The sequence below is a fragment of the Mesoplodon mirus genome (assembly GCF_964341445.2).
Source record: "Mesoplodon mirus genome assembly, chromosome: 16".
Taxonomy (NCBI): domain Eukaryota; kingdom Metazoa; phylum Chordata; class Mammalia; order Artiodactyla; family Ziphiidae; genus Mesoplodon; species Mesoplodon mirus.
The window spans coordinates 50135135-50157477 of record NC_138992.1 but is presented as its reverse complement, the minus strand read 5'-3'; the positions used below and the strand labels follow the sequence as shown (position 1 = coordinate 50157477).

At 38.4% G+C, this 22343-nt stretch overlaps 1 protein-coding gene across 1 annotated transcript in view; it reads left to right on the top strand.

Annotated features, from left to right (window-relative positions):
• Nucleotides 1-22343, top strand: part of ATP6V0D2 (ATPase H+ transporting V0 subunit d2) — a 47381-nt gene that overhangs the window by 9335 nt on the left and 15703 nt on the right. The window contains exon 2 of the mRNA XM_082601686.1: nucleotides 2090-2261. Within this exon, the coding sequence (XP_082457812.1) occupies nucleotides 2090-2261 (172 nt within the window). The remainder of the gene's footprint in view (nucleotides 1-2089; nucleotides 2262-22343) is intronic.

Genomic DNA, 22343 nt, shown 5'->3' with positions numbered 1-22343 from the left:
GCAAACTGTCAAACTGTATAAAAATCTGACTGTCAAAATAAAAGCCAGTGAAGACATAGCAAAAGAGTATGATTTTTTTTAATTAAGTTAATTAAATAGGTAATTGAGCAAGTAAGTTCTGCAGTCAATCAGATGAAGAGCATTTCTGATTCATGACCTACTCCAGACACTGAGGAAGAATGCCTGTCTGCTGAATCTCAGAGACTCAAGAGCCACTTGAGTGCCTAACTGAAAATCCACCCTCGCCCCAGCTTACAGAGCAATTAGTTCATAGCCCACAGGGGCTCCCTCTTATCCTCAGGATCAAGGAAGTCACACCAAGCCTTCCTGGGGATAGCCCCTGCTTATTTCTCTGTCTTCACTTCTTACCCCTCCTTCTCTCCCACTAAGTGCTTCAAACCACACTGAACTGTTTTGAGTTTCTTGCAGCCACCATACCCATATTAATCCATGGAATGCCTTCCTTGCGCTCTTACATAGTACCTTAAGGCTCACCTCTGGCTTAACCTTCTTCTGAAAACTCTCCTAGGTTTTTTTGCTCTCATCCCTATGCATCTTGCTCTTATTTTCTATGTTCCCAAATATCAAGGTTCTTAGCATTTTTTTTTTTTTTTTTTTTTTTTTTTTTTTTGCGGTACGCAGGCCTCTCACTGTTGTGGCCTCTCCCGCTGCAGAGCACAGGCTCCGGACGCGCAGGCTCAGCGGCCATGGCTCACGGGCCCAGCCGCTCCGCGGCATGTGGGATCTTCCCGGACCGGGGCACGAACCCATGTCCCCTGCATCGGCAGGCGGACTCTCAACCACTGCGCCACTAGGGAAGCCCCCAAAGACATTTTTGATATTCAGATATTTAAGAACACTTATACATTGGGTACTGTACAAGGAACCAAAAGATAAAAGATATAACTAAAAGATATAACTAAGAAAGCAGAACTGCATTTTTGGAGTTAACATATTAAGACTTTATAATATGCTGGGACAGGAGCTGTGCTAGAAATATTATCCAAGTACTTTGAAATTCAGTGTGAGATTGAATAGTTCTGCCAGACAGAATTAAGGCTTTACAGAACAACTGATAATCTGATTTAACTGATTGTCAATAAATTACAGATTTTTAAGATATGAGGCTGGCTTTGAGTCCATTTATCGACATGATTTTGAGCAAGTTATTAAGCTCTCTGAGCTGCAGGGTTCTTATCTGTAAAAGGGGCTAAAAATCATTCCTAACTCATAGGGTTGCCATGAGTAGTAAATGAGATAATACACACTTGACACAATGCCTGATACGCAATAAGCACTCAATCACTGGTAACTATTATTTTAATGCTGAAGGATACATTATAATGAGCAATCTAAAAAGGGGAGGGGGCCAATTCTATAGCGTTAGATGGGATCAGTATTAACAGAAGTGTAGGGCTGGAAAACAAATGGTTTGTTCAGGATGAAGTGACAATAAATGAAGTTGGAAATCAAATTATCTGGCAACCAAAAGCATTGCCATTTAAAGGACATCTAGCATGGTCCCATGGAAATGATGTTGGAATTCAAGAGTAAGGAGACCCATCTCCTAGTTTAAGCTCCACTACTACAAAACTCCCATTTAGACCTGCTGAAACTCAATTTCTTCACCTGTAGTCAAAGGATATTGGTGGCTGCCCTCCCATAGCCATGGTAAATATTAGTAATAAACTTTTCTTTTCCATCAAGCTGAGATGGAGGCTTAGTATCCTCAAACAGTTTTCCTAGCACTATTTTCACATGACTAAGTTGGCTCAGGTAAAACCAATTTGCAATCTCTGGACTAGGTGCTTTTTTACATTCTTTTGAGCTGTGCTAAATAATTCTAGATTTTTTCAGGTAATTAAAAATTGTTATATCGTACTATACGGTGTTAACATGAATTTTTTATTGCTTTAGAGATTGATGCTCAAATCTAAATCATATGTAGACCTTATGTTAAGGCCTAATAAGATAATAATTAAATATGCATTTCATTTGTCATAAAGTTACCATGCTGTCAATTAATGTTGTAAAGGTTATTCATGCATGTTCAACATTTAACCTGATTTGGGGTTTCATTTAATTTCAGATCTGAAAATTCATCTCCAGACCACTGATTATGGCAACTTTTTGGCTAACCAAACAAATCCTCTTACTGTTTCCATTATTGACACGGAGATGAGAAAAAAGCTATGCAGAGAATTTGAGTATTTCCGGAATCATTCCCTGGAGCCCCTGAGCACCTTTTTCACATACATGACGTAAGTGGTAGCAGGAGGCCCTACTCCTCCCCAGTGTGATTGTGCAAACAACCCCGAACAGTTAACAGGTGGGGTGTTAGGCTGACATGAGGCTTAAGACCTCTTCTACTGTTTGAAAGTTTGAATACTTTCAAATCTGAGCAACTGATAAGCTCACAGAGCTGCATTTTCACTGTTAGAATATAGATTTCATTTATTTATAAACGTGATTAGATAGGTTGCAATGGCCTCCGTGTAAAGCAGTGTTTTCAGTTTTCATTCTAAAAAATAAGTACTGCTCAGGCGTGAAGGTAGATATTATGCGACGTTTTCAGATCGCTTGTCAGGGTGGGGTTGAAATATCACAAATCGTTCTTAAAGCCACACCCACCCTTTCCGGATTCCTCTTCAACAGCATAAGGAGTTCCCATCAGTTATATGTGTTTTATTTTTATCCCTCTCCATCACCAGTGGTTCCAGTCTTTCAGTGTGAAGGCCCTTCTTTTTAAAAAATGTTTGAACTTCTACACAATAGTAAATTGTATTTCTTAATCCGTTAATAGATTATATCCAGCACTCAAAACTTTGAGCTTCTCTAGTTGTCTTAGCTGACAAACTGGGAACAAACGCCCGCAATAGATGAGCTGCTTATCATGTATATACAATTTAGATGTAATATACAAAGTTATGATTACTAGATCCAGGGCCCTTTATTCCACATGTCCCCTCCTTCCCCACTCAGTTCCGTTCCCTAAAAGTAGGTACTTCTCAGTTTCTTTTTCTTTCTTTTTTTTTTTTTTTTTTTTTTTTTTTTTGCGGTACGCGGGCCTTCTCACTGTTGTGGCCTCTCCCGTTGCGGAGCACAGGCTCCGGACGCGCAGGCTCAGCGGCCATGGCTCACAGGCCCAGCCGCTCCGCGGCATGTGGGATCTTCCCGGACCGGGGCACGAACCCGTGTCCCCTGCATCGGCAGGTGGACTCTCAACCACTGCGCCACCAGGGAAGTCCCCTCAGTTTCTTATTATTTTTCTAAAAAAAAAAAATGTACATTGTGTATATATATTGATGCACACTCAACCCACCCTACCCCCACATTTTCAATTTATATGAATGGAATCAGTTTTTTCCCACTTAATATTTGTTAGAAATATCCTCGTCAGTGTCATACTTTTTTAAATAACTGTGTAGAAGTCCGTGTTTGGTACATATCATGACTCCATTTATCAGGCATCCATTAACAACTAGCTAACTTTTTTTTAATTACAAAATGTTTTGCAGCTAGCTTATTACTGTGTAGGTCTTGAATTTATTTCTAAGCTAAATTTCTAGCAGTGTGAGTAGTGAATCAAAGGAATGCCCCATTTTTATCTTAACAAAATTTGCTAAGTTGAACCATCCCAGCGCCGCATGAGAAGGCCTGTAGCCCTAACCATTACCAACATCACATACTACCTTCTTAAGTTTTGCCCTTCCAATAGGTTAAAAACTGTATCTCTGCTTTAATTTATATTTTTTTATTAGCAAAAGGGAACATCTTTTCACACTTAAGTAGTCAGGTGTATTTGCTACCCGATCAAATACTTTTATTTGCTTCCTGACCAAATACTTTGTCTATTTTTTTAATTGGGGTATTCAGCATTTTTTGTTTATATATAAAAACTCTTTTTAAATTAAGAAAGTTAACCTTTCATCATATGGGTTGAAAATTTATTTTCTCAGTTTGATATAATATAATTTTATTTTTATATTGCTTGTTTGCTGTAGGAACATTGAAATTTTTTAATTAGCTAGAATCAGCAGTCTTTTCATTGTACAATCTTTTGATTATTGTGTCCTGCTTAGAAAGGCCTTCTCCACTCCAGCTCATCAATAAACTCACCTGTCTTTTCTTCCATTTTTTTGCTGTTGTTGTTGATGTTTCATTTTTTACATTTAAAACTTTGATTCATCTAAAATTTATTTTGGTGTAAGGAATGAGACTAGAGATCCAGCTCAAATTGTTCTTCCCACATAGTGATCCAGTTTTTCTGTACCATTTCTGTAAATAAGCAAGTAGAAGAAATGATCATAATTCCAGGCAGGAAGTAACCACTGATGTCCCTGAGACATGTTGTTAGTGCCTATGTTCCTTGTTTGTGCAGTCAATCTTCCTATCAGCACTGTAGTATAGAATTTTATTTATAGGCAAGACACAGAGGCTGACATTTTTAAAGACTCCACCAATATACAACTAGTCAGGGATGAAGATCAGATATGAACTTGGGTCCAACTCAGTCTAAAGCCCAAGCTCTTTTTTTGAGAATTCTGGAAGGGCCGACATTGTTGCCAAGCCTGGAAATGGAGTAGAATTTGGAGATTCGGGAGAAGGCTGAACATCTGGGGTTGACGCATGAAGAGGGAAGGATTCTGCCTGCATGAGGAATAACTGGTCAGTTTGGGCTGGAGTAGGCTGTGCAAAAAGGGCAGGAGAGAAATGGGGAAGGGAGGCTAGAGAAGTAAATTCCAACCAGATAATGGAGTCTTCAGTGACCAGGCTAATGAAACTGGCCTTTATCACATCAGAGTATTTTTCGTGTGTGTGTGTGTGTTTTGTTGGTATCTGCAAGACCTTTCCTTAAAAATAAAATCTTTAGCAGAAACCCCAAATATAGGAGAGACAAAAGAAAAGGCCAGGTTTGCTCCCAAGATTAATACCTCTCCATAACAGTTGGGGTGAAGTAGAATGCACTTGAGCTTTGGACTGAGTCAGATCCGAGTTTATATATAATCTTGAATGGCTGCCTGTGAGAGAGGATTTGCAAGCAGGGAAGCCTCCTGCAAAAATGTCTGGCATGGGTAATTATGAAGACATTAAAGATTCCTGAGCTTTAAGACAACATGGCCATAGTTGTGTAACAGTAAAAATGATAATCCAAATGCTAGACACCATTTATGAACTATTGCTATATGCCAAGGCTCTGCTAAGTGCTTTACAAACATTGTCTCATTTAACCCTCATGACAAGTCTTATTCAGTTCTGATCATCACCATTTTAAGGATGAGGAAACGAAAACTCAAGTGCAGCAATTTGCCTAAGTCACAGATCTAAAAAGTGGAGGAGTCGTGATTTGAAATAAATGTTAGCAGTAGGCTTTGTAAAATTATTTTGCTCAGGGCTTCCCTGGTGGCACAGTGGTAGAGAGCCCGCCTGCCGATGCAGGGGACACGGGTTCGTGCCCCGGTCTGGGAAGATCCCACATGCTGCGGAGCGGCTGGGCCCGTGAGCCATGGCCGCTGAGCCTGTGCGTCCGGAAACTGTGCTTCGCAATGGGAGAGTCCACAACAGTGAGAAGCCCGCGTACCGCAAAAAAATAATAATAAATAAATATTTTGCTCAGATTTTAGATGAGCTCGGAAAATCTGACCTGTGATGATGACAGGGGACAGTCCAATTTTAACTGAATGAGAAAACTGCCAGGCTTTGTACTTTTTAGGTTCCAAGACGATCTCACATGATGAAAATTTTCCCCAAATATGTGAAGAGATGCTCCAGCTCTAAGAATGACTCTGAGTCATTTGGTCAGTGGTTCCTCTTAAGTGATGATTCCATGATTTATTGCTTCCTAATTATAGAATCTTAAACCTGGAAGGAGCCATAGCATTAATTAGCCTTCTTATTTCACAACAAAATACCATGTCAATCTAGTTAAAATATACTCTGTTTCTAAAAAAAATTACTTAAAATTCCAAATATTTCTAGTCATTAGCGATGTTTAAAAACTGTATATAAGAATTCAGACAGTCACAAATACCTGGGTAGAATGTTAATAAAAAATAAGACGTGGAAATGTAGTTTTGGTAGAATCAGTTTTGTTAGTAATGGACATGTTTTAATTTATCTTCTGCCTCTCTCTGTCTCTCTGTCTCTCTCTCTCTCGGCTGTAAACTCTTTGAATTATTTCTTTTAGTATCTCTATCTGGACTTACAAGTATATAATGGGCACTGAATATTTGCTGAATTAATATATAATCCTGTATTTACCAGTATCTTACACATACATATAGAAACATACTTTCAGACAGTTCAGGATTTTATATTTTATATAGTACTTGAGAATTGGTTATTTACTGGCCAGTATGTTAGGGGTAAAAACCAAATGTCATGCCTGCCGATACATTTTGTGTGACCGCGTCAGTCTTTACAGTAATTTTTTAAAATATGTTTAATTAAGGCTTGCATTCTCCAATTAGCCACAGTCGCCAACACTCCCTTTTGTCTTATGATCTTCAGGTATTTAGGTTACTTATCAGACATCTGACTTAGATGTTTTACCTACATCTCTACACAAAGAAGTGTTTATATCTCCAGTTTTCAAACTAGAGAAACTGAGGCTCAACATATTAATGTATATTTCAAAGCCACAACAGTATTAAGAGATTTGGAAGGGATTTGATTTCAGGTCCATCATTCTAGAAAACTAATGATCTTGTACTGGCCCAGTAGTAAAAAGGCAAGTAAATCAGAAATATCTGTGGGCCTTTAAAAAATAAGTATATTTCTGATCCCTATCCCAGGAGATTCTGATCCAGTTGGCCTTGGAGTGGGGCCCACCTGTAATTTGGAAGGCATGCAGGTTATTCTGATGTGCACCCCTAATTAAAAATGTCCCAGTATGGTGCCTCAACTTTATGACTTGGAAGTCACTTTCACAATTATTCTTATGAGTTTTTCACCACAGTTAATTACATGGTTAGGATTATCTCCTTGTCAGAGACCAGCGAGCTCAACTGCACTGAAACCTAAGTCTTCTGAATCTCAATCCGTGGTTTGTTACACCATGTCGTGTGACTTGCCAACACTGGCAGCATCCAGCTGTGCTCTGCAGAACCTAAAGATGTGTTACCATAACAAAAGGTAACAAAGGTATGTGTGCAGGACAGTTGTCCAATAGTTCTGAAACTATTTTTCTTATTTCTCTTTTAGAACATGTTGCAAAGTCAAGTGTCTGTCTAGCGCCTGTGAATTCCCATCAAACAGGATTACTTCCTGCCCTATTAGGAAATGCTCAGGGCATCATTATGAAAATGATTAAGTCAACCCTAATAGAGATGGTCTAAATTTAAGGTGGTATGATAAATATAATCTAAGCATTGCACATGCGTGTGATATAATTACTGTATATGTAAAACTTGTTTTGAAAATCTGGAATGGGTATTTTTAAATGCCTAATAGCAGGAAGATCTGAAGGTTTTTATGTACTATAATTATACACAGTGGTGTGAAACAAAGGAATGAATCCAATAGCATTTTAATGAAGAGACTATGTAATATAGGCTTGGATTGTTTTATTTTTCTTCCCTCCTACTCAACACTTTCCAGCAGCATTTCAATTCCTCCTATCTTTTGAGATTAGCCATCTGACTAGAATAACATTTTAATATTCAAAATACTAATTTTATTTTAAGATTGTTTTAATCTCTTGAAATAATCAAATTTTCTCAATATAGGATGACCAAGGAAATATAATATTCAATACTTCACAGTAACATCGACCAAGAATCGTAGGTTAAGGACCACACAGTGAAGAAATCTTTAGAGATTCATTTATGAAAGCTAACCAAAGTTCTTGACTATTCCAGTGACACTTTATAACCCTGATGTAGGCTTTGAGCTGTGCTGTACATTAGGAGGCTGTATACCTTGGTTTGCACTAAAGGGTTTCTCAGGATGAGGTCTTTTGATGCTCAAACCAGGAAAAACCTCAGCAAACTGGATGAGTTGGTTACCCCATCACTTGTTAGTCAAAACATAAATAACCTAATTCTGAGTCACTAAGAACTTACATTCTAATGGAGCAAGCATATGTGTCACAAAGGGTGAAAAGATGACAGAATTAAGCAACGGCTATAATAGAGACTTAAACATTCAATTAGAGGATTCTGGAGGATGAAATAACTAAATCTGGTTTTAAAAGATTTTGCAGAGAAAGTAGAATTTGAACCAGTATTTCAGTGGGTATCTGATTAAAAAAATACATGTACATCAGTGAGGCATGATAAGATTGTGTATCTTGAGATAAGTCATCTCAGGTGTGGCTGGAGCCCACACAAGAGCAGGAGCATGGACTGGGGAATGAGAGTCAAGAGCCCGGCCTGATTTAGGGCTCTGGCCTAAGTCTCTGTAAGTAACAATCAAGGAAGGCTTTTCAGAAAGTGTGCTACCATTTCATGCTTCAAGTGCCCAAGTCCTTGTAGCCAGTAAGTAGTAGAGATGCTAAGATGCGACATCAGGGCTCTCCAAATAGCATTTCAAAGGTGCTACTTTTACTTTTTTGTTTGTTTTTACTTTTCAACTCTTATTGCCTTGAAAAGTGAGGGTTAATGATCTGATACATATTTTAGGAAAATGATTCTGTTGGTATTGTGAAAGATGTGTTGAAGAAATGAGGCTTGAAGCAGAGAAACCATAGAGGAAGCTATTTTTAAAGTTTAGAGTGGAAATATTGATAGTAGAGTTAAGAAGGAAGGGACAGTGGTTAGATGCATCTGAGAGGTAGACAACAGAATTTAGTATCTTGATTTATGACGAATGAGAGAAAACAGTCAATGATTCCTGGGAATTCTAAGCTAAGGGAAGAAAGAATTTGCAAGTCAGAAAAAGGATTTTGTTATTTCTAATCAAAAAGAATAAACCCATTTAAGTTAGATAAAATTATATGAATAAATTAATCATTCTTAATCTCACCATGAGTTGACATATTTTTATACTATTTCTATACATTTTAAAAGAAAATCATGTAAAAATAATTTAATTAATTTAAAATATCTATTATCGGCATTTTTTTCAAGTAAGTTTTTCTAATTTTTTTTTTTTTTTACAGTATGGTACCATCTATATTTTTAAATGGGGGGGTTGGCATGTATTTGCTTGTTTGTGTGTGTGTATATATATATATATATATATATATATATATATTTGTGGGAGATATCAAAGGCACTGATGGAGTTATGCTCCTGGAAGTTTCTTTGCACCAATTTTCGTTCCAAACAATTTGTTTCTATTTATTTTCCAAGTAAGACAATTTCAATATACAGAACACTTTTCTTCATTTGGGTTGAGAAATTGTTGTTCTTGTTCTGCTATCATAGTTAGTAGAGGGTGATCACATGATTGCCTAAAAGGAGATTCCGAAATGGATTTGAGTACTCAGAGGAGAGAAGGGTAATGATGGTAACAATGTTTTATTGTTTCCTTTTTTATCTTTTAAATTCTGAATCATAGGAGTGTGTTACCTAATCAAAATAATAGTTGCTAGTCCAATATCCATAGCTTATTCATTACAATTTTTATAACAATTTCCCATGTCCAAAGTATGCTTTGCTATCTTAATCAGTTTCTGAACTCAGGGAGCAAGTTCAGGGTGAGATGGATACCTGAAAATCTCTCAAAGACCTAAACATAAGAGCCAGAACTATAAATGCTTAGAAGAAAACATAGGAGAAAACCTTCATGATGTTCGATTTGCCAGTGATATCTTGGCTATGACACCAAAGCACAGGCAATAGAAGAAAAAACAGACAACTTGGAGTTCATCAAAATTGAAAACGTTTGTGCATCAGAGAACACCACTGAAATGACAGTGTTCATTCTTTTCATCTGTCATCTTCCCATTTTTAAGTGCTTTTCTTGGGTGCTTGAGGGTTGTTTTTATGGCAGGTCGACATACATAGTTCTCTAAGTTCCTTGGAGGTTTTTTAGTTCTCTTAGCCTGAAGACCAATTTTCAGTTTTAAATTTCCCTCTGTAAAATTTGTTTCTTTCACTGAAAACTGTTGCTGTAACATCAGTCAATCCATCATCTTTCCCTGCTTCGATGTTTCTTTCCCGATTCCACTTGCGAAGGTCCTCTTCTTCCTTTGTGTTGTTCTCTAGCTCTACTTCTCTCTTGCTGACCAGTGTGCCAGTACTGATGGCAGAGGGACTCTTTCTTGAAAATCTTTCGGAATCAGAACCCAATCCTAACATAGCAGTATTTCTAGGGTCCATCACAAGTGTATGTTATTGACAAGGAATCCTATGAAAATTTTACAGAACTGTGTTCCATAAAAAACAGGGATCTCCAAAACTTGCAACCAGCATCTCTTTCTCGTGTCAGAGGCCAAGGCAGAGAGAGATGAGAGTGCAGGGAAGTGCAGAAGAGGGGGTGGCTGCCACCAGACCCCTCCACTTTCCTTGGTCCGCAGCGGATCCCCTCCACTTGTCAGGAGGTGCCCAGAGAGTGAGTAGACTTCAGCAGTGCGAGCCCATGCCCCCTCCTCCACCTCCTCTCCTCCCCTCACCCCCTTCCCCCTCTAATATTTTTAAATATTTATATAGCCTTCCATCTGGTCATGAACATTCTAGATGTTTTGTGTCTTCCTTACCTCCAAGTCTGCATAGTATTTAATTTGTTAAATTCTGATTTCAAGAATCAAATTCCCAATAATATTATGAGACTGACTATTTGACAGCACTATGCATTTGTGATTCTGACTCTTTGGCCAGAAAAGTTCTGAAATATAAAGATTGCACCAACTTAAAGGCTTTCTATCCATGTGAATGTTCAATGGGGAACAAGTGCAGGGCAAAAATATCTCAACTCTAACTGCTGATAAAGCTTTCCTCATATAAAACTCTCAAGCACTTGAATGGAAAAACACTGGTGCTCTTCTGCAAAAGTGATGCTTGGTCGATCTGACCAAGACCATTCCTCTAAAAAGTATGTTTTAGTAGGTTCTGGACTGTGATCTAGGAATCTGCACTTTCAATAAGTCTTTATCAGGTGACCCTGATGCACGTGAGAAATTTTTACAGCCAGTAGGTAGGTTCTCTGTCTACAATACACCAGTTGTGAGACCCTGAAAAGAGTTCCTGAATCACTCAAAACTTTGGTTTCCTCATCTACAATAATAATTATTATATTAAATTTAGAGCTGTGAGTTTAATTGAAAGTAGAACATTATTTTGTGAGGCCCAGTGAAATGAAATACAGGGCCCTTGTTAAAAAACGTTTAGTAGGGCTTCCCTGGTGGCGGAGTGGTTGAGAGTCCGCCTGCCGATGCAGGGGACACAGGTTCGTGCCCCGGTCTGGGAAGATCCCCCATGTCGCAGAGCGGCTAGGCCCATGAGCCATGGCCGCTGAGCCTGCGCGTCCGGAGCCTGCGCGTCCGGAGCCTGTGCTTCACAACGGGAGAGGCCACAACAGTGAGAGGCCCGCTTACCACAAAAAAATAAATAAATAAAACGTTTAGTAATTTCAGAAGAACAACAGCAGAGAATTAAACCAAGCACAGGGCCCTTCTAAGTGTGGAATCCTGTGTGACTATACAAATCGCACATCCATGAAACTGGCTGATTGAAAAATATGCATATATATAATACACAAATAAATCCACATATACAGCATATCCACATATACTCAAAAAATGTAACTAACTTTATGCATTGGGGTCTAGTCACCTGTGAAAGTGAGAAAAGTTTGCATAAAGGAGGCCTGAAGAATGACTGTTTGTACGTGAGCAGGAGGCACATCCAGCAGAGAGAGCAGAAACACAGGCTTAACCAGTATGGCTGTTGGGTTGCCGATGCCACTTGACATCAGCAAAAGTGGTGTCTGAGGGTTAACGATGTTAAGGTAATGGATGCCACAGAACATATAATATTGATAAATCAGGGCCAAGGTGGACGGGTTCTATCCTTTGCTTTGCCAACTTTCTGGCTAGGCAGCAATCAACCACCAGGGGGCATGATTGATCCCAGCAACCTGTTTTCCAAAGTATTGCTCCTTCTCCGCCAATTGTTTAGTAAAAGACTTAAGGCTGTCCCATAACTGGAGAGACTGAAATCCATTGTGGTACTTATCCAGATAACCACTGCCTTAGTTGTATTTTATTTTGTCTCATTTATTTTGGTTTTTTTTTAATTGAAAATGAGGCACGTGTGTATTTTTTTTAGGAGTTTTTATTTAAAATTTTATTTAGTGCTTACTACAAGCCAGCAATTTTATAATCACTTTACATGTATTAAATTTATTTAATTCTCACAACAATCCTATGAGATGGCTTTTTAGAAATATGGAACAGAGATTTTCTAAGTAAAGAGTATATTCCAGTACCCATTTCCCAAAGCCCAGAGGCAAACACTCATAAGTTTTATGCATGCCTTTCCAAATTTCCTTCTATTTGAAAAAAATTTTATGTATATGCATACATTTATATCTAAACCAATAAATATAAATACACATAGTTGGTTTTATTTTTTTTAGAACAGGGAGATTATACTATGTATTGCCTACAATTTGTCTTTTTTATGTAATCTATTAAGATTTTTCTACATAAGTGTATATAGATCTATCTTATTTTAAAGCATACATTGTATCGCATTGTGTTGGATGTACCATGATTTATTTAATCATCCCCCTTTTGTCCATATAGTTTATTTCTTAGCTATTTCAAGTAATGCTACAACAGACATCATTGTACATATATATTTGCTTCCTCATGCCAGAATTTCCTTACGTTGGATTCCCAGAAGTGAAATTGCTTTGTCAGCAGCTGTGCAAGTTCTAGATTTTGATAGATATTAGCAGATCGCTCTCACATGCTCCAACAATATATGAAAATTTTGTTCCTCTCCCTGTCCTCTCAGCTGTTTCTTTTTTTCTTTCCTCATTGGAAGAAATAAGATTCTCCAAAATTTATTGTGACTGGTGTTTTGAATATAATAAAGATGAGATTTACCAGTCACTGTTCTTGACTAGGTGGAGAACAAGCTATTATAGACACAGCATGTTTAACTGCCTAATGAGCAAGAAGTATCACTCCATTGGTGTTTTCCTATGAATTTCTGTAATATTTACATACAGTGCTAGAGAAGGGGCAACACTGGAGCAATCTCACTAATGTTATTCTCCTCAATAGAAAAGTATAGAAAAAGCAAGGAATAAGCAGCTATGACCCCTAGAAAAAATGCCAGTTATCTTCTTGATTCTGTTTACTCATGGAATATCAGGATTAACATATTTGTCTGAACATAGAGAAAAATGTATTCATCAATTGAAAAAAATCATCAGTGTGTGTCCCTGTTCTGTGCAAGTATGGTTCAGGCCTCAGTACAAAAAATGTACTGTACAAATTCCTTATCTTTAAGGATACTATAAGTAATAAAGATAGGTAGGAATTATCTGAAAATAATTACACTTGAATATGTAAAATCACTTACCCAAGAACAATTGATTAGTGGCAAAATTAGTGCAGGAATCCAGGTCTTAGATCTTTAGATATATAATAACTATTTGTGAATGAATGAGCTAACTGTTGCTCATGTTCACCATTGCTACTGCCAATGTATATTGAAAATTAATTTCACACCAATATAAATATAAATACAGAAATTTAGAGAGAGAAAGAAAGATACCACTTCTAGCTAAAGACATTTTAAAAGCTTAAAATGAATATTTGAATATTGGCCTTAAAGGATGGGAAAGATCTCAGCTTTTAGCAATTGGTGGGGAAGGGATGCTTTATCCATATAGAGAAGAGTAGGAACAAAGACACTGATAGAGAAAAGGACAAATACGTTTGAAGAATTTTTAATCCAAACAAATGCGTTAGACCAAGATTGTAGAGAATCTTAAGTACTGGAGAAAAAAGTTTTCTAAAGATTCCAGAGCTACCAAGGGTTTAGGAAGTGCATAGTGGTAAACATTTTTGTTCTAAATGTGCTATTACAGCAATGCTGACTTCTTAATAGTTTCTCAGTATTTTATTTTCCTGGAAGGAAAAAAATATGAGTGTGACAGCAAAATTAATTGCTTTAAAAAATGGTTTTAATTTTCACTTCCTCTATTTAAAAAATGGGAAACTTCAGGGAAATAAGAAATGTTAACCAAAATGTCAGATTTCAAGAGGGAGCAGTGTGTTTATGGGGATATTCTAAATCTCAACAGTCTATTAGCAAATCAGACTAAATGGCAGGGCTGCCCCATCTGAGTATATAGGATTAGCATTGGATTGAATAAATCTGGGGTATATCAGAACTGTTTCTCGATACAATCAAGGAAAACTTTCATTTGAAAATTAACACATGGGAAAATACTTTCAACATGGCCCTGTTGTCCATGTGACAGTAAATAACTGGTGGGCTTGTTAAGGGTGGATCAGCACCTTTCACTGAGGAGCTTCATTCAGGAATGAAATAACTTAAGTACACCTAATGTATTTCACACACACCCTTTTACTTTCCATGAACAATTACTCTTGATCCTGCATTTTATGTCCCTGATCTTATACTTTCCATACGTACAAGTGTGACCTAGAATCGTATCACAGTCCTGCTTGCCTAAAACAGCATCTTTATCACTGAGAACACTATTATATGTTGCATATGAAAGGATGCTGATCCAGCCACTTAGGTAGAAGGAACCAGTCCTGACATCAGGGTGTGGCTCAAGTGATGAAGCCAAACCTTAGTCACAATGCTTTGCGATGATGAATATCTTGTCATCTCCAAATTCGCCAAGTTATTTCCTATCCAGTCGTGCCCGAAAGGAGAATTCAGACTGAGTCATGAAGAGCTTCCATCTTAACAAAGGGGTTCAGGCCTTTTTATACATAAAAGCAGCTATCATTTATGATGAGTTAACCAGCATTGTTTTGAAATTAATGGTTATATTTCCAAAGAGAAAACATTAATTTTTTTAATTTATTTACTTTATTATTATTATTTTTTTGGCTGCATTAGGTGTACGTTGCTGCACGCGGGCTTTCTCTAGTTGCGGTGAGCAGGGGCTACTCTTCATTGTGGTGCGCAGGCTTCTCATTGCGGTGGCTTCTCTTGTTGCAGAGCACGGGCCCAAGGTGCACAGGCTTCAGTAGTTGTGGCACGTGGGCTCAGTAGTTGTGGCTCATGGGCTCTAGAGTGCAGGCTCAGTAGTTGTGGCTCACGGGCTTAGTTGCTCCATGGCATGTGGGATCTTCCAGGACCAGGGCTTGAACCCGTGTTCCCTGCATTGGCAGGCGGATTCCCAACCACTGTGCCACCAAGGAAGCCAGCATTAAATATTTTGAAGTTCAGATATCTTAAAGGAAACATCATATAAAATAATGACCACACAAGGATAATTCTAGGGTTATAAGATGTAGAACAGGATGGTAACAGATTTTATGAAAGGTATAAATCAGAACTGAGGGTGAGTATCCCAACAGGTATTATGATTTATGGTCTTGTGGATGTTCTCTCTTCCAAATGACTGTACCACTCAGCTTCTTGTCTCCACACCATACCAGGAGTTAAACCCTTATCTTCTTCTTTTTTTTTTTTAATTATTTTATTTTATTTTATTTATCTTTGGCTGCATTGGGTCTTCATTGCCGCACGTGGGCTTTCTCTAGTTGCAGTGAGCGGGGGCTACTCTTCGTTGCAGTGCGCAGCCTTCTCATTGCAGTGGCTTCTCTTGTTGGGGAGCATGGGCTCTAGGTGCGTGGGCTTCAGTAGTTGTGGCACACGGGCTCAGTAGTTGTGGCTCGTGGGCTCTAGAGGGCAGGCTCATTAGTTGTGGCGCACAGGCTTAGTTGCTCCGTGGCATGTGGGCTCTTCCCAGACCAGGGATCGAACCCGTGTCCACTGCATTGGCAGGCGGATTCTTAACCATTGCGCCACCAGGGAAGTCCCTAAACCCTTACCTTCTAAGAGCAATAGGTAAATTTAGAAAGGATTCTGTTAACTAGAACTAAGTGTAAAAGTGCAGAGATGTAGAAATCTCAGACTTGATGGAAGAGTATGAACATTGCAAATTTTTTACTCTAAAGATTATGTATGTGGCTTATAATTTTCTCCTCCTCTTCTTCCAAGGTCTGGTTTATAGAGAATTAACTTCCTCTAAGGATGTATGACCCTCCTTCTTTGCAGGAGGCACTGCAGTAATGCTTTCATATGTATGACTAATCCTGGTGCCAACCATTCAAGTTGAATAAATATTTCCATTTAAGATGAGGAAGTGAAACTCTTGTTAAACTGGTTTTTAAGTAACAGAGCTGGGCTTAGAATTAGGCTTATCTGTTTCAAAGCTTGGGCTCCTTTTACTGTGACAATTTATGATTCCAAACTGTTTTCATATGTGTGATTTGATTTAATTTACACAGCAACCACATGAAGATAATGGTATTCTACCCTTTCCCACCCCTTGATGCCAAGCTTCTTAAAAAGGATAGTCTCTACTCCTATATTCTCACTTATTTACTCAACTCACTCCAGTCTTATTTTCTACCCCACCAGGCCCTGAAAACTACTCTAGTTGCTAAGTCTAATGGATATATTTTCAGCTTTTTCATAACTCACCACAGTAGATGTCCTCATCTTGTGCATTCTGTGATGACACTTTCTCTTTGGGCTCTTTAACCATCCTGGCCTTTCCTCATTCTTCTTGCAAAGTCTTCTTCCCACCCTTTAAAAGTTTTTTGGGGTCTGTTCTATTCTCTCTTCTAAAATATATACTTTCTTTTTAATGATATCATTCACATCAATAGCCAGAGAAGTAATCAGAAAGCAATGAATGAAGGGCCTTGAATACAATTATGAGAAACTTATGTTTCATTCTAAAGGCAGAAGGAAGCCATTGAGAGATTTTTAAGAATAAGAGTAGTGAGGTTGCTGATAAAGATAGAGATTCCAGAAGAAGGAGAAAGATTAGGGGCAATAAGATTTTTGAGATAGTGTGTCTGAGGTGCCTATGAGAAAATCAGGTAGTCATATTCACAGAAAGGAAGTGAAAGAATATGGATCTGAGGCTGGAGGAAGAGGTTTTGTCTGGAGCTGAAGATTTGCAAATAGTATACTTCTATGTGGTAGAAGGAAGTGTGGCCGTGGATAAGGTTTCTGAAATGGGACCTACTGAGTGAGAATAATACTCTGATGGGATCCTTGCTTAGTAGGTATGTGTATATTTCTTTGCTCTTAACTGAGAATGCCTACAATAAAAACCACACTAGTAAATACCCCACCTAATGCCCAGATCTTGGTTTCTAATACCATTCTCCCATAAAGGGAATCAGCATTCCTTGGAGAAAAAGCTAATTCTAGGACTGGGGCAAGAAATATACAAGATGAACTTAAACTGTCTTGTAATGCCAGAATATGAGGACATGAAAAACGAAACAAACAAAACAAAAAACCTGCAATTGTTGGGTATGTTAAAGGAGCACACAGGAGCCAACTGCAAGAGCCCTTAGTGGCTAAAGCTGGAACAATTTGAGCAACAAAATAAAGGGAGCTGTACTGAATTATCACCCCAAATATAAAACAAATGTACAATAAATATTTATGAGACCATCCTGGTCTAAATAAATGATTAGATAACTTAATAAATGAGGGAGAAGGGACAAATCTCCCTTGTAGAATAATTTGTGTAGATGCTCCATCCCCAAGGAGGGGAACCATATTCCCTACTTCTTAAGGGTAGGCTGTACATAGTGTCTTCTTCCAAAGAGTGCAATATGGGAAGAGGGGGCAGTACCTTCTCAGTCTGGAGACATCTGCACAAACAGTCATAAACTATGCTAATAGTATGCACCTTTGATATGATGGGATGCAAATGGCTCCTTCTGCTTAGCTTGTGGAAGTGCAGAAGTAGTCTGCAGGGGTGACTTGGGGGGTGGGGGTGTGAGGTGAGCACAGAGCCCTTCTCCAAGCTTCTGGATTTCAAGCTTCCAGTTCTTCCAGCTACATCCTTTAAGATTAAGACTCCTCCAACTCCATTCTCTCCCTCACTCCTGGGACTCAAAATACACAGCAGCAATGAGTCTCAGGAGGAGAGGAGAAAAGGGGAAAGGCTGAAAATGTATTCAAAGAAACAGTAATTAAATTTTTTCCAAATTTGGCAAAACACAAACCTACTGATTCAAGAAGCTGAGTGAACCCCAAACAAGAACAACCCAATGAAACCCAAGCCAAGACACATCATAGTCAAACTTCCGAAAGACAAAGACAAAAATGCCTGAAAGCTGTGACACTTGTGGGGGAAAAGCAACGTGAACAATGGGGGATTTCTCATTAGAAACCATGGCATTCAGAAGGAAAGTGTGTAACTTTTTTTTTGCGGTACGCGCGCCTCTCATTGTTGTGGCCTCTCCCATTGTGGAGCACAGGTTCCGGACGCGCAGGCTCAGCAGCCATGGCTCACGGGTGCAGCCGCTCCGCGGCATGTGGGATCTTCCCGGACTGGGGCATGAACCCATGTCCCCTGCATCGGCAGGCGGACTCTCAACCACTGCGCCACCAGGGAAGCCCAGTGTAACATTTTTTTAATGCTAAAAGGAAAGAGATGTCCACTCTGAATTCTATATACAATGAAGATATCTTTCAAGAATGAAGGGCAACTCAAAACAGTCTCAGATGAATGAAAACTAAGAATTTGTGGCCCATAGACCTACGCTAAAATAATGTTCTTGAAACAGAAAAAGTTCTTGAAACAGAAAAGAAATGATAAAAGAAGGAGTCTGAAACAACAGGAAAAGAACAACAAAAAAGGAGGAAAATATGGGTAAATACAATAGACTTTCTCCTCTTGATTTTGTAAATTATATTTGACAGTTGAAGCAAAAATTAATACTTGTCTGATGTGGTCCTTTCTGTATGCAGAGGAAGTATTTAAGACAATTCTATTAAAAATAGGGAAGGTAAGGAGATTTTAAAAGAGGCAAGGTTTATACACTTCACTAAAAGTTGTACAGCCACTCTGGAAAATAGTTTGGCAGTTTCTTAAAAAACTAAACATACCCTTACCATGCAACTCAAATTGCACTTCTAGGCATTTATCCCAGTTAAATTAAAATTTATTTCCATGTAAAAACTGACACAAGTTTCCATAACAGTTTTTATTTATAATAGCCAAAAACTAGGGGAAAAAACCCAAAACCAAATGCCTTAAATAGGTGAGTGGTTAAACAAACAAGTATACACATACTGTGGAATACTACTCACCAATAAAAGGACAAATTATTTACATGCAACAACTTGTATGTATTACATGTGTCTCAAGGGACTTATGCTGGCTGTTAAAACAGCCAGTCTCAAAATGTCACATAATATACAATTCCTATTAAATATTATTCAGAAAATGGCAAAGTTACAGAAAGAACAGTTTAGTATTTGCCAGAGGTTAGGAGATGGTGGGTGGGAAGAGAAGGGTGTGACTGTGAAGGGGTAGCACATTGGAGATCTTTGGATGATACAGTAGTTCTTTACCTTGACTGTGGCGGGAGTTACACAAATAGGCACATGGGATAAACTAACACAGAACTACACACACACAGAGTACCAATGTCAATTGTCTAATTCTCATGTTTCACTACAGCTATATAGATGTAACCCCTGGTGGAAACTGGGTGAGGAGTACATAGGACCTCTCTGTATTATTTTTGCAACTTCCTGTCAATCTAATTATTTCAAGATAAAAAGCTTTAAAAATTTATACCATGCTGTTGTGCCCACATAGTAGTAATCATAATAATAACTCATAAAATTTCTTCTAACATTTGAAGCCTGTGATCACAGGAAGTGAAAAATTAATATTCAAATATATGTACATAGAGTTATAGAGAGCCATAAAAGACTTTCAACATAAAGACATAAATGCCATATTAGGGTAAAATCTCATCAGAGAATTGGAATAGAAATAACATTTCCAGAAAAAAATAATAAGGAACAACATAATTTCCTTCTGTTTATGTATTTATAATTGAATAGTGGTAGTGTCTTAGTGAGCTCGGGTTTCTGTAACAAAATGGTATAGACTGGGTGGCTTGAAAAACAGGAATTGATTTCTTACAGTTTTGGAGGCATGGAAGTCCAAAATCAGGGTGTCATCCAATTTGGTTCCCCGGGGAAGGCTCTTTTCCTCACCTGTAGACACCTGCCTTCTCATTATGTCCTCATGTAACAGAGGGAGAGAGAGCAAGCTCTCTGGTGTCTATTCCTATAAGGACACTAATCCCATCATGTAGGCCCCACGCTTATGGCCTCACTTAAACCTAATTAATAGCCCCAAAGGCCCCATCTCCATATACCATCACATTGAGGGTTAGGGCTTCAGCATGAAGTTTAGGGGGACAAAAATCTGTCCTTAGCAAGTGGGTATTCAGATACTTCATTGGATAATTTAATTTGACTGATTTAACAGGTTCATTTTAAATACTGACATTCACAATATACCAGATATATTTTTGCAGTATTTAAACTTATAATAAAAGTTTTTATATATCAACTTAAATGAGTTAGTGCATAGCTTCAACAATTGTTTTAAGTTGTTCCAGGGCAACGCTCTTCAAACTTGCTGCCTTACCCCACTTGGGAGGTCACTTCCCTAGAAAGTCATTGTAGTTAATTTCCCTGACCCCTTGCATTTAACCCAGTCCTTATCTCTGTTCCTGAGCCAATCCAAGCTTGACACTTTTCTTGATAATTTCCCAGTTCTGCACTGCTTTATCATGTGTACACTCTGATCAGTGACTTCTTTTGCTCTAATCCATCAATAAGATTCTATTTGTTTGAGATCTTCTAGAAATTTATTGAAATGTTTCCCTCATGTCACTGTACTGATGAATGCTTTCCTTTTCGTATACCTTGAATATTAATATGGTTTGGGGAGGGTCAAATAGTGCAGGTATATGCTCAGCCCAAAATCTGATGAGAGAATCCTAAAAGGATTTATAAAATCCTCTGGCTTTTACCTGTGCCCACTATCTTTGTAGCTGTGTCTTCAGAAGGGACCTGACACCTTTCTTCTTCACTTAACGTCACCTGTGTTCTCAGAAGACCTCTCTCTCTTTGTCTAAGTATGTCGTGCCGAAGTGCTCAGGGAATGACAGTCATTTCTCAGCTGTTGCTAATGACATTTAAGTACTTAAAATTTTTATCCATAGAACAGTTCCTCTAACTCACCAAATTATGGCTCTACGTTATCTGACCGTTTAGCAACTGTTATATTAGCCCAGAATGCGGTAGTTATCATATAAGAAATGTAATTTAGTTAGCTTCAAGATCCTTAAATAAGTTTGGGAGCAAAAGGAAAAAGGTTAGTGCTAACTCCAAAAGGAAATGTTAAAATATCTTCTGGCTGGAGCTGCTTTATCTGAATCCCACATGGAGCTGGGGCTTTGGCTGTGGGGTCCCAGCCCTGCCTCTTTCCAGCAGTGTGACCTTGGATGAGGCATGGAACCCCTCAAAGCTTCAATTTCTTATGTGTAAAGTGGTGGTAATAATGGTCCTTAGAGCACTGACTTGTGGGGAGGCTTGAATGGGAACATGCATGTAATGCATATGATGTATTGCATGTATGTAATGTAATGTAGTGTAATGCATGTAATGCCTGGCACATAGCAACAACCTCAAGAAGTGTTAGCATTTTTAAAAATTATTATTTTTACAACCTAAAAATTTTGAAATAGAGTCATTTACTCTTACAATTCCAGGTGACTTCATGATTTTCACAGGTACCAATATCAAAGTTACAGAAGAGAATATTTAGAAGGGGCTAGAAGTGAAGATGTTTGTCTAGACCATGAGTGGGAGAAAAATTAACCCAACAGAGTGAGCACTAGTTTTGGCTCTGTTGCTACTAATAAGCGCAGTTATTTAAAACATGAGGAGTTTGAGCTAGGTGAGCACCCAGATGTCTTTAAACTCAAACATTACTCAAGCAACGCCAGTAGAGATTTCCTTCCTAACCATTGGAGGCAGAGCCCTAGAGGTCTATCAAAATTATACTCTGGAAAGAGCAAGCTGTCTTCTGGGCACATTATACCCCCGCCATCCCAAACAGCCAATAATAATTATATACCTGGTGCCTATTTAACAGAGATGAGGGAGGGACAGGAAAGATACCCTTCTCCCCTGCCATGGGCCAAATCCTGAGTCTCATTTCATTTTCTGAACAAAACTATGAGAACTGCTACTGTTGTCCCATCTTAGAAACAAGGCCACTTAAATGAGTTGAAATAAAACAATTCAATCTCCATAGCCCTTGCTCTTTGCAATAGAGGGCCTAGCCTCTCTATTACCTTTAAAAAAAAAACACTCCAGACACACATG